Source organism: Vigna umbellata, chromosome 4 (assembly GCF_029865625.1).
Source record: "Vigna umbellata cultivar VRB3 chromosome 4, Vumbellata_1.0, whole genome shotgun sequence".
Lineage (NCBI taxonomy): Eukaryota > Viridiplantae > Streptophyta > Magnoliopsida > Fabales > Fabaceae > Vigna > Vigna umbellata.
In genome coordinates this window covers 43201821-43219992 of record NC_142168.1, presented here as the reverse complement: position 1 = coordinate 43219992, position 18172 = coordinate 43201821, and the positions used below count along the sequence as shown (strand labels likewise).

General features: G+C 38.6%; 1 protein-coding gene across 1 annotated transcript; it reads left to right on the top strand.

Moving 5' to 3' along the window:
- Positions 1 to 272: 272 nt before the first annotated feature.
- LOC148200281 (uncharacterized) lies at positions 273 to 908 on the top strand. Its single transcript, XM_088112888.1, has one exon. The coding sequence runs from the start codon at positions 273 to 275 to the stop codon at positions 906 to 908; it is 636 nt and encodes a 211-aa protein (XP_087969014.1).
- The last annotated feature ends 17264 nt before the right edge of the window (positions 909 to 18172 follow it).

Here is an 18172-nt window from a genome sequence, read left to right as displayed (position 1 = left end):
ATTTCAATCGGGTTGTTGATCGGATGATCAACGCAATGGAGAGGCAGTATACCACTCAGGAACCGAGGACATATTCGAGGTTGAATGACTTTTTGAGGCACAACCCAACGAGGTTCAATGGAAGGGCTACGCCAGATAAAGCAGATGCTTGGATCAAGGACATTGAGAAGATCTTTCATATGATCAAGTGCACAGATGAGGAAAAACTAGATTACGCAACCTTTATACTGAAAGAGGAAGCAGAGTACTGATGGGATGGTATGAAGCGACTGATGGAATCTGATGAAGAGGCTATTACTTGGAACAGTTTCAAGGACAAGTTTTTGGAAAAGTACTTCCCGACTAGTGCCAAGATCGAAAGGGAGCAAGAATTTTTGGCCTTGCGTCAAAATGGGATGTCGGTGCAAGAGTACATCGATAGGTTTGAGTATCTCATCCATTTTTATAGTCAGCACATGACAGAAGGGTGGAAGTGTCAAAGATTTGAGCAGGGTCTGAGATATGACCTGAAGACAAAAAAGGTGGAGTTATTGACAATAAACCGAAACCGAGTTGACAAGACTCAGAAGAACAAGTTTATTAGAGGAAAGCCATGGAAGAAGCCATATCAGCGACCCCAACCGCTTATACCAACAGTTGTGAAATGTTTTGAATGCGGTGGTGCGCACTACAAGAGGGATTGTCCTAAGCTCTCTAGAGTGAAGGTTGAAGAGAAAAGGTGCTTTGTGTGTAACAAGCCAGGACATTTCGCTCATGTTTGTCCAGAGAAGAAGATAGCACATGCACCACAACAACCAAGTTCTTCTGGCGTGAAGCCCAAGATAACTGGAAGGGTTTTCGCTTTGACCAGTGAAGAGGCTGCAAAGCCAAGTAATCTCATGCTTGACACATGTGTTTTGATTTGGTAAACGTGTACATGTATTGTTTGATTCTGGAGCTACGCACTCCTTTATTTCTTCTACTTATTTGAAAGACTTAAGTATACCGGTGAGTAATCTAAGGTATGAATTGATGGTTTCTACACCAACATCGGGTCAGATCTCAACCAGTTCAATCTGTGTTGGATGCCCGATTGTAGTCTTCGGACGCAAGTTCAAAGTGAACTTAATCTCCTTACCTCTGCAAGGCTTAGATGTCATTTTGGGAATGGATTGGTTGACCGTCAATCACGTTCTTCTTGATTGTGGACGACAACGATTAGTTTTTCCAGACTCAGATGGTTTAGAGTTGATCTCAACCAAAGAAGTTCTAAAGGATGTTAGTGATGGGGCCATGTGTTTTGTACTGGTAGCTCAAGAGCAGAAAAGTTTTGAGGTTCAGACGACGGGTATTCCGGTAGTGGAAGAGTTCGAGGATGTCTTTCCAGATGAAGTACCAGGGTTGCCACCGAGCAGGGAAGTGGAGTTCTCTATAGACTTGGTACCAGGAGCTGGACTAGTGTCTATGGCTCCGTATAGGATGGCTCCGAAAGAGCTAGCAGAGCTGAAGAGACAAATTGAGGAACTACTGGAGAAGAGGTTTATCAGGCCAAGTGTGACACCATGGGGAGCTCTAGTCTTGTTAGTAAAGAAGAAATATGGTAGTTCATGGTTGTGCATCGACTATCGACAGCTAAACAAGTTGACGATTAAGAACAAGTACCCACTGCCAATAATTGATGACTTGTTGGATCAATTGCGAGGAGCTGGTGTGTTTTCAAAAATTGACCTAAGGTCTGGTTACCATCAGATCTTAGTCAAACCAGAGGATAGTCAGAAGATGGCTTTTAGGTCACGTTATGGTCACTACGAGTATGTGGTGATGCCGTTTGGAGTGACCAATGCTCCTGCTATATTCATGGATTACATGAATTGAATATTTCGACCGTGGCTAGATAAATTTGTTGTTGTGTTCATAGACGACATTCTTATATATTCAAGGGATCATGAAGAACATCCAGAGCATTTGAGGATTGTGTTGGAAACTCTTAGGAAGCATCATTTGTCTGGGAAATTATCTAAGTGTGAATTTTGGTTGGAGGAAATACAGTTTCTTGGTCACGTGATTTCTGCCAAAGGAATTTCTGTAGATCCAACGAAGGTGGAGGCAATGCTAAAGTGGGAACGTCCAAAGACGGTGTCAGAAGTAAGAAGTTTTGTGGGCCTAGCTGGTTACTACAGGAAGTTCGTCGAAGGTTTCTCCAAGATAGTGGGTCCTTTGACGCAATTGACTCGTAAAGAACAACCTTTCTTATGGACCGACAAGTGTGAAACAAGTTTTGAAGAGATGAAGAAACGGTTGACAAATGCTCCAGTATTAGCAGTTCCTAATACTTCTAAAGCTTTTGAAGTGTTTTGTGATGCTTCATACCATGGGCTCGGTTGTGTATTGATGCAGGAGAAGCGACCAGTAGCTTATGCATCGAGACAGTTGAAGGTGCATGAAAGGAACTATCCAACGCACGACATCGAATTAGCGTCTGTGGTTTTTGCTCTGAGGACTTGGAGGCACTCTCTTTACGGATCACGTTTTCAAATCTTTAGTGATCACAAGAGTTTGAAGTATCTCTTCGATCAGAAGGAGTTGAACATGAGGCGGAGAATGTGGATTGAGTACTTGAAGGATTTTGATTTTGAGTTACAATACCATCCAAGGAAGGCAAATGTTGTAGCCGATGCTTTGAGTAGGAAGCGAATGCATATGTCAGCTTTGATGGTGAAGGAGTTTGAATTAATAGAGAAGTTCAGAGATATGAACTTGGGATTGCAGCTGAGCCAAGATCACCTTTGGTGTTGTCATTTAAAGATCACAAATGATTTCTTGGAAGAGATCAAAGTGGGACAAAAGGAAGACACAAGTCTACAAGATACGGTGGAGTTGTTGGGAACAAATCAAGCTAAAGACTTCAGTTTGGGATTAGATGGTATTATTCGTTTTAAGAATAGAGTCTGCATTCCAGCAAAGGATGAGTTGAAGAAGATGATTCTAGAAGAAGGACACAAGAGTCGTCTTAGCATACATCCTGGTATGACTAAGATGTACAAAGACTTGAAAGAATCCTTCTGGTGGACTGGGATGAAAAAGGATGTGGCAAAGTTTGTATCTTCTTGTTTGGTATGTCAGAAGGCTAAGATAGAACATCAAAGGCCAGGTGGAATGTTACAACAGTTGGATATTCCCCAATAGAAATGGGACAGCATCTCGATGGACTTTGTAACTCACTTACCAAGATCATGGAAGGGTCATGATTCCATTTGGGTGATAGTTGATCGATTAACGAAAAGTGCTCACTTTTTGCCAATCAACCTGAGAATGTCAATGCAGAAATTTGCGGAGTTGTATATTCAGGAAATAGTGAGATTGCATGGTGTACCAAATAGCATTGTCTCAGATCGGGATCCAAGGTTTACGTCAAGGTTCTGGCAGCAATTGCAAGAGGCTTTGGGTTCGAAGTTAAGAATGAGTTCAACTTATCATCCTCAAACATATGGACAAACAGAAAGGACTACTCAGTCATTGGAAGATCTGCTGAGAACGTGTGTATTGGATCATTTGGGAGGTTGGAGTGAGGTTTTGCCTTTGGTGGAATTCACATACAACAACAGCTTTCATGCGAGCATTGGAATGACACCGTATGAAGCATTGTATGGGAGAAGGTGCAGGACACCTTTGTGCTGGTTTCAGGATGGAGAAACAATTTCAGTAGGTCCCGAGTTATTGCAGCAAACAACAGAAAAAGTCAAGTTGATACAAGATCGGATGCGTGCAACACAAAGTCGGAAAAAATCTTATGCAGACAAGAGAAGGAGACCTCTGGAGTTCAACGAAGGAGATCATGTGTTTCTACGTGTAACACCGGTTACCGGCATAGGTAGGGCTATTAAATCAAGGAAGTTGTCACCAAAGTTTCTCGGTCCTTACGATATTCTTAGGAGGATTGGACCAGTAACATATGAGGTAGCGTTACTACCACAGTTGGCGAACTTGCATAATATGTTCCATGTGTCGCAGCTGAGGAAGTATGTCTCTCATCCGACTCATGTTTTGGAAACAGATGACATTCAAGTGCGCGAAGATCTTACTATCGAAGCGATGCAGTAAGGGTGTTAGAAGTTCAAACAAAGAAGTTACGGGGAAAGGAAATTCGTACGGTGAAGGTACTTTGGAACGACGAAACCCAAGACATGACATGGGAACTAGAGGATCATATGATTAAAGAATACCCTCTTTTGTTTGAGTAACAATTAATTTTCGAGGACGAAAATTTTTGGAGTTGGAGTGAATGTAAGACCTATAGAAAAATAAAAGTAATTTTATGTATGTTGTGGTTTTGAATAATTAATTATGGTGTGCATTAGTATGTAGAAAGTATGAAAAATAATAATAATAAATAAATAAATTTTTGGTTAGTGTAATTAGTTTCAAACATATTTTGCATATGTAAGATAAAGATTATTGTTTGTATTTTTTTTACCTTTTTGTTTAGCTTGGTTTTTCTTGTATTAATTATTTGAATTTGATGCAATTTGTGTTGGCAATCTTTGGTTAAAAGGAGGGACATAATTATAAGTTAAATAATAAAAATTAATACTAATATGGAAAATAAGAAAAAAAAAGCATGGAGGTTGATGTTTTGTTTCCCGTGAAACATGGGTGCATGTTTTAGTAAAGGGAACCCATCCCTTTCAATTGTTTGTTTTTCTTTCCATGGTGTTATGGCAAGCATCTTCCAAGAGGCTTCATTCTCTTGGTATAAGCTTCTTATGGCCATAAGAGAGGAGGAAAAGAGAAGAGAGATTTAAGTTAGAATTTTCTTTGAAATTGAGAGTGAAAACAAGAAAAGGTGGTGATCTAGGAGTATCAAGAGTGAATAATTTCTTGCAAGGAGAAGAGGTAGGGGAGCTAATCCTTTCTTGTTATGATCATGAATATGAGTATGAATGTGTTAAAATTTGGTAATGGTAGTTATCTATTGACTTGTGTAAAATTTGGGTTTCATGATTATAATTTCTTATTTTCGAGTTACTATGGTGAAAAATTTCTATTAATTGTTATCACCGTTGGATTTAGCTAAACTTTTAATAGGTGAATCCTAAGACATATTACTAAACTTTGAACGTTCGGATTTGAAAATAGAAGTCTGTACTTGGAGAAATAAATCTTGCAAGTTTGAGTAAATTAGTTACCCTATAGTTCTGTTACTAAGTTGTCTCGGTAAAAATAGAGATTTTGACCTATTTGACCGTTACATCAACCTCAAAATTTGATATATGATCCCTAAGACATATTAATACAATTTGACCGATCGGATTTGGAATTGAAGGTCTATGTTTAGAGAAAGAAATTTCAAGAGTTTGAAATATTTGATGAACACTGCAATTCTGTTCTTAAGTTATAATGGTAAATATTTCATATATATTCCATTTACCGTTAGATTGAGCCCAAACTTTAGTATGAAATTCATAAGACATATTAGGTGATCTTGACCGTTCAGATTTGGAATTAGATGTCTGTGCTTAGAGGAATTCACTCCGCATTTTGAGTTTAACCGAGAACCACTTAAATTTTTGTCTCTGAGTTACCTCGGTAAAACCTCCATATCTACTTAGTTAGGCGTTGGATTACCCTGACATTTTAATATGTTGTTTCTAAAAGATAGTGTCATACTTTGACAGTTCAGATTTGAAATCGGAGACACAGATTTATAGATATTAGTTTCGTATCTTCTCAAGGATCTCAATACTGCTTAATTTATGTTTTTGGATCATTTATACATAAATTATGATTTCCGCCTCATTAACCGTTAGATTGGACTGAAACTTTTACCATATGATTTAAACATATTGTTTGTTAGTCTGATTGGTTCAGATTTTAATTATTGATATGAGTGAAGAGTAATCTTTCCACGAAATAGTAAATTTATTTGTATTGGATAAATTCTTGAATAATTATATTCTTAAATTGGATGTATAGTTGTATTTTGAAAATTTGAAGATAAGTGATATAATATATTTTATATTAGAATATATAATTATATTGAATATTACTGAGTTGGTAATAATTATTTGAGTTAAATCATGAATTGTAAATAAGTTTATGGTAAAATTTGATGGGTGGTATAAGAATTATTGTCATAATTGTAAATTCGAAATTTATTTATTTTCCTACGACTTTGGTAAGTCGGGAGGGAAGATGTTTGAAATCGGACGCTACTTTGGTAAGTAGGTGAGATAATGAGAGATTAATTTGGCATAAACCGTACTACTTTGGTAAGTAGGCGGAATATTACCTTGTTGTGCTACTTTGGTAAGTAGACAATATTACCTTATTGTGCTACTTTGGTAAGTAGACAATATCATCTTATTGTACTACTTTGGTAAGTAGACAATATCATCTTATTGTACTACTTTGGTAAGTAGACGATATCACCTTATTGTGCTACTTTGGTAAGTAGACAATATCACCTTGTTATATTATTTTGGTAAGTAGATCACCTTGTTAGATTACTTTGGTAAGTAGTCAGTATCACATGGTTATACTACTTTGGTAAGTAGATCACCTCGTTAGATTACTTTGGTAAGTAGTCAGTATCACATGGTTATACTACTTTGGTAAGTAGACAGAAGGATTGTTGACTGCTTTGCTTTGGTAAGTGTCAGGTCTCGTTTAAATACACTGCTTAGTCACCTTTTAGCTTCCAGAAATGCATCGCGCCACTTGCTCAGAAGCATTAAAAATGCACTAAAACTCTGATTGCATGCGCTGCCAAGTGTCAAATGGAACATTCTGAAGTCAGTAAGTGGAGTGCAGGTGTCAGCAGAAGGGCGCACGTCCGTTTTTGGGGCGTGGGCAACACAAAGAAATCATTTCTGAAAAACTCTACTCATTATTCTGCACGCTTCTTCTTCTTCCTAACTTTAGACCTCCATTTTTCTCCACCCTCTCTCTAGAAACCTCTACCTTCTCTCTGCTGAAACTTCTCCTTTCTCTTCTCCGTTCACGTTTCAGAAACCATAGAAGTACTCCCGACGCCGTAAGCTTCTTTTGGACCGAACAGATCCAGACCCTGAAACTGGTAAGTTCTCGCTTCTGGTCGTTTGTTCCTGGGTATCATGCATAACCAAATTCTGGTTTCATGCGTAGGTTATAAGTCTAAGTTGTTTCTGATTTTATATGTTTAGACTAAGTTGGAAGAGTGGGAGTGATCTTGAGGATAAAAGTTGTAGTTGGGTGAATCCAGAATCCACGTTAGGACGTTCGTTCACGAATCCTGGTAAGGGAAGCTTATTAAATTTAATTCCTATGTTTGCACTGAACTGTATGTACGTTCTATGTGTTGTATAAAGTATGAATTTGGAATATTTGATTTTTGGTATATGATTATGATCATGAGTTGATGTATGAAAATGATGAAATAGACTACGGTATGAGTAAACTGAAATATGAAATGTATGATGAGATGAATATATGAAAGTATATGCTGAGAAATTTGTTTACTGTAAATGAAACTTTAAATATGAATTTTCATATGATATTGAACGTTCGTCATCGAACGGTCTTTGACCGTTCGGTGTTATTACCAAATTTCATTGGGATTCAATTCTTTCATTCGGAAAGAATTCATGTCGAGGACGAACGCCCTCTTTTTAGAGCTACGTTTGAGCGATCGGCCAAACGTAGATATCCTAAGTATTTTGTGAGAAGTGAAAAGTTTATAAATATACCTTTGGACTCTTAGTCATTTCGAAATCTAATTTCACTATTGTATAGTACCCTTACTACCTTTCTCTATTATGAACCCAAATCAGTGAAGGATCTCGTCCCAAAAGCGTACGTCCTAAGTGGCGCTCGGTCTTATACCGAACGCTCGTTCCAAAGCGTACGTCTTAAGTAGCGCTCGGTCTTATACCGAACGCTCGTTTTTTTCCTTAATTACCAAACGAGTAGAAATAGCGTTCGTCCAAAAGTTTCAGTAACGTTCGTCCAAAACTTAAATAAATATCCATTACCGCGTTCAGTCATTGACGGGCGGTTAGTCTCTATGATTAAATCGTACTTTGTATAAGTATCTAAATACCTTGTGGGGTCTCTATCCATTTGGATTCGATCTATATTTATTGTACTTAAATTATTCTAAGTATCATTTGAATTGTTATAGAATCAGTTCATTTAACTGATTCAAGTGGTCACAACGTCTGTCATTGGAAAGGTGTTCGTTTCTTCTTGTTCAGAAACGAGGGTTATCCTGTATCGTGTTAACGTTCGTTCCCATTTTGAAGTGAGCTGAACGTTCGTCATTTTGTGAAAGTGGAATGAAAGATGGAAACATTACTAAAGTGGAAAATTATAAAGAATGAATGATATTTGAGATGAATTTATGGTTGTGGAATTTGAACGAGCGTTCCAGGGAGGAACGACTCTAGAATGAAAGTTGTGATTAATAATGTATGAATGTGGACAAAGCTTAGCCGACGTTTCATCCTGATGTTCCGTGAGTACTCGTCCTCACGTAGAGGGGGTACATCATGTGTGGGAACGGCAGGAGGTCCTAGTCCTTAGGAGTACTTTGGACGGAACGGACTAACCTCGGGTGGGAGCTGATGAGATTTCCAGTTACTACATCACCCGAGTGTACGAACGTAGTAGTTACACAAGATTCATACAGTCCGGACGGTCAGTCTTGTATCAGGAATTGATTTAGTTATAGGATTGATTTAATTATATGTTGTGGAATATTTGATATGTCTGATGTGTTATGAAATGCATGATTTTACTTGAATTAAATTCAATAAGCTTACCCTGTGTATCTTTCTTTGCGTTGTCGATCGTCATTGTACGTCCGTCTTGTCTATGCAATGATCATCCGTGTGGATGTGAGCAGATGGAGAGGCGTTGCCTGAGGAAACACTGGGAGAAGAAAATTTGGAGGAAGCAAACCCCATAGACGTTGAAGTGAAGGCTGAACAGTAGACGTTCGGTTAGATGTTTAGATTAGATATTTTATTGTGCTGATTTTAGAGCGACCCCTTTTTATTAATTGACCGTTCGGTATTTCTGTTTTGTAAACCGTTCGGTCAGGTATGCTTGGGTCGAGCGTTGTTTTGTAATTAACTTCTTATAAGGCCGTTCGGTTGGAACCTTTGCTTTCGTTAATTAAGACTGATTTGGTTTATCATTAATCGTAATTAATTCTATTATATGGTGTTTACTGTATTTTTGGGATGTTACATTAGTGGTATCAGAGCAGTTTTTTTCTCTTAAGGGACACTGTAGGTTATGAGTACACTGTATTTTTGCTGTGTGCTTAATTTGTGTTTAATGAGTTATTTTCAATTCTTTGAACAGGACTAACGCTCGTTTTTCTCTGTTTCCAGAGAACAAATGACACCTAGACTTCCTCCTCCTCCACAGCCTAATGAGCCAGATGCGTCCAACAACGCTAGGCTGTTGGAAACGGTGATAGATAGGTTGCAACAGCAGAGTAACACACTGATGGAGCAGAACGCCACTCTGATGCAGCAAAACCAGAACGCTATGCAGAGTTTGGAGGCCTCTCGCGCCAACTCTGAGGCTACTCAAAGGCAGTTGATGGAGATTTTAGCAGCAACCAGGCACACTCCGGGGCATCCTCTTCCAACGCTGCCCAACCTACTGCTGAGTGGAGCTTGGAAAGTTTCCTCCAACACCATCCTGCAAAATTCAGTGGAAAATGCCTTCCTGATGAGGCAGACCAGTGGCTGAGGGATATGGAGCGTATTTACAACGCTAAGAGGTGTTCGGATGACAACCGGTTAGCATTTACAAAATACTTGCTGACTGGTGAAGCTAGCCACTGGTGGACGAGCATGAAAGCTATCTTAACGGACGCTCAGAGTCCCATTACTTGGGCGGTTTTCAGGAACAAGTTCTATGAGGAATATTTCCCAGACAGCGTTCGTTACGCTAAGGAAGTTGAGTTCCTTCAACTGGTGCAAGGAGCAAAATCTGTGTCAGAATATACTAACACGTTCAAACATTTATTGAGGTTCAATACAATGGCAACCAATGAGGAGTGGCAGTGTAGGAAGTTTGAGAATGGGCTGAGGAGTGATTTGAAGGTACTAATTTCAAGCCTGTGTATTCGTTCGTTTCCTGCAATGGTTGAGAGGGCCAAGGTACTGGAGAAAAATATGGCTGAGGTCGAACAACAGAAGAGGCAACAAGCAACCAGAGGACCAATTCTATCAAGGACGAATCTGAATCGGAATAGGCCGTCGTACGCTCGTCCAGTACAACCATTGAACTCGAGTAGATCGCAAGCTATGGTGGTTGTCGGACAGTCTGAGCAACATGAAGCGGTCAGATGTTTTAGGTGTAGGGGTCCTCACTACAAGTCTTCATGTCCTCAATTGGTTGGAGGGAAGTATTGCAATCGCTGCAGAAGAAACAGTCACTTGGAGAGCGAGTGCAATATGGGAGGTCGAGCGGTACTGAGGCCGCCAAATGCTGGAAGGGCACAGGTGATAACAGTTGAAAAACTGTTATTTTCATGCTTAAAATTTATAGTAAAAGCAACCTTTAGACTTAGAAACTAGCTTGAAATCATGCCTTTTAGTTATATTTTCATAAATAAGAGAGCTGGACAGGTTTACACTTGATTTGAGTGTTTTTGTGCAGGTTTTGAGGTGAATTTGGTGAAAGAAGTGAAGAATGAGAGAGAGGACATTAGAAAAGACAAGAAAGAGTGCAAAAAGGAGAAGTCGAAGGCACCGCTCAGCGGCAAACTACCGCTGAGCGGCACTCAGGAGGTGGCGTTGGAACCGCTGAGGGGCAAATGGCCGCTGAGGGGAAGAAAGAAGACGCGCAACCACCGCTGAGCGGTAAATACCGCTGAGCGGCACTTTTTGGGCTTGGGCTTTTGTAATCTTTTGTAACTCTAAATTAGTATATAAGGGCTTGCACGTCCTTTAGTTAGGTATCTTTGGCAGAAACGAGGCAAACACTCTCTCTTTTCACCCCTTGAGGGTAGATTGGGAGATGGTGACAGCTCTCCTCTTCTCTTTCTCGGGTTTTTCTATCTCTTTCATACTTTCATTGTTCATCTAGGTTCACCATGAATATGGTGAACTAAACCTTGTATGTTTGTTGGGGAATCAATGTAATCTCTTGAAGCTCTCATATATGGAATCTGTTGTTTGCATCTTTGAATTAAGACATATGCTTTCTTTCATCATTAGTTAGGGTTTTTCCTCTTTGCTCAATGCTTGCATTGTTTAACTCATTCTAATGCATGATTATTGGTTTTGTCGATACGGGCACGTACGGGGAAGTCTAGATCCGGGGAATTTCTCCCAATATTATACTGACAATATTATATTGGTTGCCGTTAAGCTCCTGCGTTTATGAACTAATCATTAGGAATGCTAGGAATTGTATGAACTATTTGATTAGGGAGAAGCCATCTAGAATGGTACATTAGAGAGTGGCATTAACAATGATGATTTGAATGTTGAATTCCTAAAATGTATGAGAGTGGATGAGATGAAATTGACCCCCAACAACATATTCATTCATATATTCCATTGAAAGTGTTTATCTTCTGTCTTTGCCATTGATCAATTCATGCATACATGTTTATTTTTCTGTCTTGCATATTAAAATCTAAATATTTCGTTTGTAAGTCCTAGCTAATCAACAAATCACATAAATAAACTAGGCCGTGAGTCCTTTGGGAAGAACGATACTTGGTCTTACCAAGTTTATTACTTGAACGATTCGGTCATACTTGCCGATTGTGAAACAAGTTTGTGACATCATATTTTGGTGCTTACAAATTTGTCCATCAAGTTTTTGGCGCCGTTGCCGGGGATTCGTGGTTTAACTCGTTAATTTGTGTGATTATTGATTATCTTTGACTTATTTTTTTTATTTTTAATTTAAATTTCGAATTTTTTTTAATTTTATTTTATTTTTCTGTTTATATTTTTCAGTTTGTATTTTATTTGATTTTATTTTATTTTTCTGTTTTCTGTTTTTCTGTTTTCTATTTTTATTTTCTGTTTTTTATTTTTCGGTTTTTATTTGATTTGATTTTATTTTAGGTTAGATTAGATTAGATTTTTTTTTAGGTTAGATTTTATTTTTATTTTTTTTTTAGATTAGATTTTATTTTATTTTATTAGATTTTATTTTTTTATCTTTTTAGGTTAGATTTTATTTTATTTTATTTTATTTGATCTTTAGATTAGGTTAGATTTTATTTTATCTTTTAGATTAGGTTAGATTTTATATTTTTTAGATTAGGTTTTATTTTATTCTATCTTATTTGATTCTATCTTCTAAATCTTTTTATCTTCTGAATATTTATCTATCTTCTCTATCTTTTTGTGCTAACAAATATTTCCTAGAGTTTTGTGCCTAATGTCTGCAGAATGCAATTTGGTCAAGAGTTTAACTATATGGGCACTCAATTCTACCAAAGTAATTTCAACCAATGGTGGGAACCTCACTCAAGCATGGATCAAAGCCAATTTTGGCAAGCTGCCGGACAATTTGAGAACCAACCACAACAACAATGGCAGCAAAAATCCTCTCTATCAGAAAGTTTGGAGGACACCCTTCAACGATTTTTGAAAAGTTCCGACTCTACTCAGAAAAGCATTGAAGAATCATGTAAAAGGATGGAGATGCACTTTCGTTACATTAGTCAGAGATTGGATGATGAGGTTAATACTGAAGTTAACCTTAAGGAGGAAGGGCAAACCAATGTCACTGAAAGTGACAAGATTCTTGATGAGAAAAAAATAGAGGGAGATGCGGAAAAGATAGAGAGAAAAGAGAAAGAAGAGTTGAGTGAGAAAAATAAAGATGAAGAAAAAGAGAAAGAAGTGGTTGAGAGAGAAGAGAGAAAGAAGATTTGTGTGAAAATAAAGAAGTTGAAAAGAAAAAGAAAAGGGAAGAAAAAAATAAAAGAAAAGAAAAAGAGAAAATTTAGGGAGAGAAAAAGGAAGAAAAAGAAGATGAGAGGAAAGAAGAAGAAATCATATGAAAAATCACATCCTCATCTAAAGAAGAATCATAGGAAGGAAAAGAAGTTCAAATGCTTTATGGAAATCTTCAAGAAATTGGAGATTAAAGTTCCTATGATTGAGACACTGCAACAGGTTCCTGGTTTGATCAAATTTCTGAAGAAGTTCAGTAGAAAGAAGAAAAAGAAGATGGAACGTGAGCTTTAACAGGGTCAAGCTAGTGATGTTAAAAGAGCGCTTGCTGGGAGGCAACCCAGTGGATTTACAAACTTTTGATTTGGTTTTGTAATTTATAATTTGTGAACATTATTCTGGACATTATTTTATTGGATCTAGCATCTACTGAAGGATGCTAGGTGATTAAGTATCTACTGAAGGATACTAAGTTTGTAACACCTACTGATGGGTGTTAGTGAGAAAATTTTGCACCTACTGATGGGTGCTGGTAAGTTTGAAACACCTACTGATGGGTGTTGGTGGATTTTGGGTCAGGCTCGTGACGTTAAACAAGCGCTACCTGGGAGGCAACCCAGTTGATTGATTGTTTTTGTTTGTTTATTTTTAGTTAGGATTTGCATAAGCATTTTTAACATTGAATTGCAGGGAACCTATGAGGGACATGTAGGGAAGGCACGTAGGTCAAGAAAAGAAGGAGAGGAGCACTTCACGAAAGTGCCGCTGAGCGGCAATTACCGCTGAGCGGTACTATCGCAGAGGGGCTTAAGTTCCCCTTAGCGGGACCCGAGCCCATTAGGGTATTTTTATACCTCAATCTGCGTTTTAGGGTTTCTTTCCAGGCACAAACACTTCCACACACCTTCTCCTAGGTTTTCCACATCTTTTCCCTCTTCCCTCTTTAGAAAATCTCCCTTCCACTCACGTTCTCACTAGTTTTTCATCTAAGTTTGGGGTTGGGAGAGAGCATCATTGAAGGGGTTGATTTCTTCATTGTGGTTTACTAATGCTTAACAATGTATCTTTTGGTTTTGTGAATTAAGTTTGATGCAGGGATGGCCTCCTCATCATGCTAAAAGAATCAAGACTATAAGATCCAAGAAGAAGGAGAGGAAGAAAATACAGAGGACAGCTCAGACTGATGAGGAGCTGAGATAGCATTTACTGATGAATGCTATCATATGATTATGCTTTTGTGGTTTAAGTTTTCTGAACTTATTTGTTTTTGTTTTTAGATTAGGGTTTGATGTACTTTATTGAACACCTGGTTTCTTATGATGGTTTGCTATTAACTGTGATTGTTTGATAAGTAATGCTTGATGATGCTTATTGACTGATTGATGTTGAGATGATGTGCACATTAAAATGCTTATGCAGGTGATTCACAAGCTTTGTGAACAAATGCATGATATCATGATTGTGATTGTGAAATTAAGCAGGATGTGTATGTCAAATGTGAATAAGCTTATATGTGAGGTTTTGAGCTCCAGAGTTGTTATTGTTGAATGTTATTACTTTGAAAGCATGAATGATTTTGCCCAGGTTTTCTATGATTGAATCAATTGCTTGTTTTGCATCATATGATCAAGGCCGTGTTGTTGAAACCCTTTTTATTGGCCAAATAAATAAAATTAGCCCACTAAAAGAGAACACTTTGTGTTCTATCCTTTGAACCCTTAGCCTTGAACATACACTGAACACCCTTGATTGAAAATTTTTACCTTGAGTTAAGTAGAAGATCGTATGTGGTATTGTTAAATGTTCAAGTTTGGGGTTGTTGGGAAAACATGAAAAGCATTGAGCTAAGAGCTAAAAAGTAAGAATATGCAAAGAAAAAGAAAAGAAAGAAAAAGAAGCAAAGCTCAATGCAAATGCAAAAGCAAAGGCAAAAGAAAGTTGGGAATGAATAAGAAGATTGTGTTGTTATGATTCTCTTAACTCAAGGATTTTGTGATCCAGAAAAACCAATTTTCTTGTTAGCCCAGCCACATTATAAGCCATTGAAAAGTCCTTGTGATGATGCATGCTTGTGATTGTTTTTGATTGTGGTAAAATGAAAGGCAAAGTTGATTCATGTGACATTGTGATAGTGGAGTGAATGAGTGAAACACTTTACCTCTTATACACTTGTGTGATGAGTGAAACACTTTATCTAGTGAGGAAATATTCCATAAGCACATGAACATCCATGCTTAATTGATTGATCATTCATGAAAAATAGCATTTGTTGGAATTTAAATGACTTTGTGAACACTAAAGCATGTGCACATCTTGATTGAACTCTTGGTCATAAGTTTGAGTGAAGTTGTTACTTATCTTGAAAAAGAGGATTTTGAATGAGTGAACCATCATATGAATTGGTTGGAGATGGAGTTACATTTTGTTTGCTTGAGGACAAGCAAAGTTCTAAGTTTGGGGTTGTGATAACAGTTGAAAAACTGTTATTTTCATGCTTAAAATTTATAGTAAAAGCAACCTTTAGACTTAGAAACTAGCTTGAAATCATGCCTTTTAGTTATATTTTCATAAATAAGAGAGCTGGACAGGTTTACACTTGATTTGAGTGTTTTTGTGCAGGTTTTGAGGTGAATTTGGTGAAAGAAGTGAAGAATGAGAGAGAGGACATTAGAAAAGACAAGAAAGAGTGCAAAAAGGAGAAGTCGAAGGCACCGCTCAGCGGCAAACTACCGCTGAGCGGCACTCAGGAGGTGGCGTTGGAACCGCTGAGGGGCAAATGGCCGCTGAGGGGAAGAAAGAAGACGCGCAACCACCGCTGAGCGGTAAATACCGCTGAGCGGCACTTTTTGGGCTTGGGCTTTTGTAATCTTTTGTAACTCTAAATTAGTATATAAGGGCTTGCACGTCCTTTAGTTAGGTATCTTTGGCAGAAACGAGGCAAACACTCTCTCTTTTCACCCCTTGAGGGTAGATTGGGAGATGGTGACAGCTCTCCTCTTCTCTTTCTCGGGTTTTTCTATCTCTTTCATACTTTCATTGTTCATCTAGGTTCACCATGAATATGGTGAACTAAACCTTGTATGTTTGTTGGGGAATCAATGTAATCTCTTGAAGCTCTCATATATGGAATCTGTTGTTTGCATCTTTGAATTAAGACATATGCTTTCTTTCATCATTAGTTAGGGTTTTTCCTCTTTGCTCAATGCTTGCATTGTTTAACTCATTCTAATGCATGATTATTGGTTTTGTCGATACGGGCACGTACGGGGAAGTCTAGATCCGGGGAATTTCTCCCAATATTATACTGACAATATTATATTGGTTGCCGTTAAGCTCCTGCGTTTATGAACTAATCATTAGGAATGCTAGGAATTGTATGAACTATTTGATTAGGGAGAAGCCATCTAGAATGGTACATTAGAGAGTGGCATTAACAATGATGATTTGAATGTTGAATTCCTAAAATGTATGAGAGTGGATGAGATGAAATTGACCCCCAACAACATATTCATTCATATATTCCATTGAAAGTGTTTATCTTCTGTCTTTGCCATTGATCAATTCATGCATACATGTTTATTTTTCTGTCTTGCATATTAAAATCTAAATATTTCGTTTGTAAGTCCTAGCTAATCAACAAATCACATAAATAAACTAGGCCGTGAGTCCTTTGGGAAGAACGATACTTGGTCTTACCAAGTTTATTACTTGAACGATTCGGTCATACTTGCCGATTGTGAAACAAGTTTGTGACATCATATTTTGGTGCTTACAAATTTGTCCATCAACAGGGTCGCGGTGGACAAGCGCAGGCTGTTGGGAGAGTTTATGCTATAACTGGTGCGGAAGCCACAAGCTCAGGTACGCTCATCACCGGCACCTGCTTAGTTTATGGGAAGTCTTGCTATGTGTTGTATGACTCGGGGGCAACACACTCCTTCATCTCGAAGGCGTGCGTTGAGAAATTGGGATTAGCGGAGAGTGAAATGCAGTTTGACTTGGTGATGTCAACCCCAGCAGCTGGTGAGGTTAGGACGTCTACTATGTGCGTTAGATGTCCTATTGAGATAGAAGGGCGTAGATATAAGGTGAACCTCATATGTTTGCCTCTCAAGGAGTTAGAAGTGATTTTGGGAATGGATTGGATGACTACCAATCACATTCTCATAGACTGTGGCGCTAAGGAATTGATTTTTCCTGACGAAGTTGAAGAAGAGTTGTCGGTGACACTCGGGCAGTTGAAAGAAGACATCATGGAGGGCGCTAGTTGTTTTCTCATAATGACGCACGAAGACAGGGAGATTGGAGGTGGGAATTTTGAACGATCGTCCAACACTAAGCACAGTGAAGAACGATCGGTTGTGGACGAATTCCCTGACGTCTTTCCGGATGAAGTGCCCGGATTGCCTCCCGTACGTGAAGTGGAGTTCACGATTGATTTGGTGACAACAACAACACTCATATCTGTCCAACCATACTGAATGGCGCCAGCTGAGTTGGCTGAACTCAAACAGCAAATAGAAGATTTGATGGACAAGAGATTCATTAGACCAAGCGTTTCACCTTGGGGAGCGCCTGTGTTGTTGGTGAAGAAGAAAGATGGCAGCTCTCGGCTCTGCATTGATTACAGGCAACTAAATAAGCTGACCATCAAGAACAAGTATCCCCTACCACGGATTGATGATTTACTGGATCAGTTGCATGGGGCGAGCGTGTTCTCTAAGATCGACTTGAGATTAGGCTATCATCAGATTCGGGTTAAAGAAGAAGATATTCAGAAGACGGCCTTTAGATCACGTTACGGACACTACGAGTATGTAGTGATGCCGTTTGGTGTGACGAACGCCCCAGCCATATTCATGGATTACATGAACCGCATTTTCAGGCCGTATTTGGACAAGTTCGTGGTAGTGTTCATTGACGACATCCTCGTCTACTCCAAGAGCTGTGAAGAATATGAAGACCATTTAAGACTGGTACTTGGAGTTTTGAGAGAAAAGGAGTTGTACGTTAAGTTGTCCAAGTGCGAATTTTGGATGAAGGAGATACAATTCTTGGGACACGTAGTATCCGTTGGTGGAATTTCAGTAGATCTGGCCAAGGTACGAGCGGTATTGGATTGGGAGAGTCCGCGCTCGATCACTGAAATTAGGAGTTTTGTGGGACTCGCGGGCTACTATAGGCGTTTCATAGAAGGATTTTCTAAGATAGTAGCACCGTTAACGCAGTTGACCAGGAAAGACCATCCGTTCGCTTGGACCGATCGGTGTGAA

What these genes read in the sequence shown, in the direction of transcription:
- LOC148200281 (XM_088112888.1), top strand. Translation starts at nt 273, where the DNA reads ATGGAATCTGATGAAGAGGCTATTACTTGGAACAGTTTCAAGGACAAG.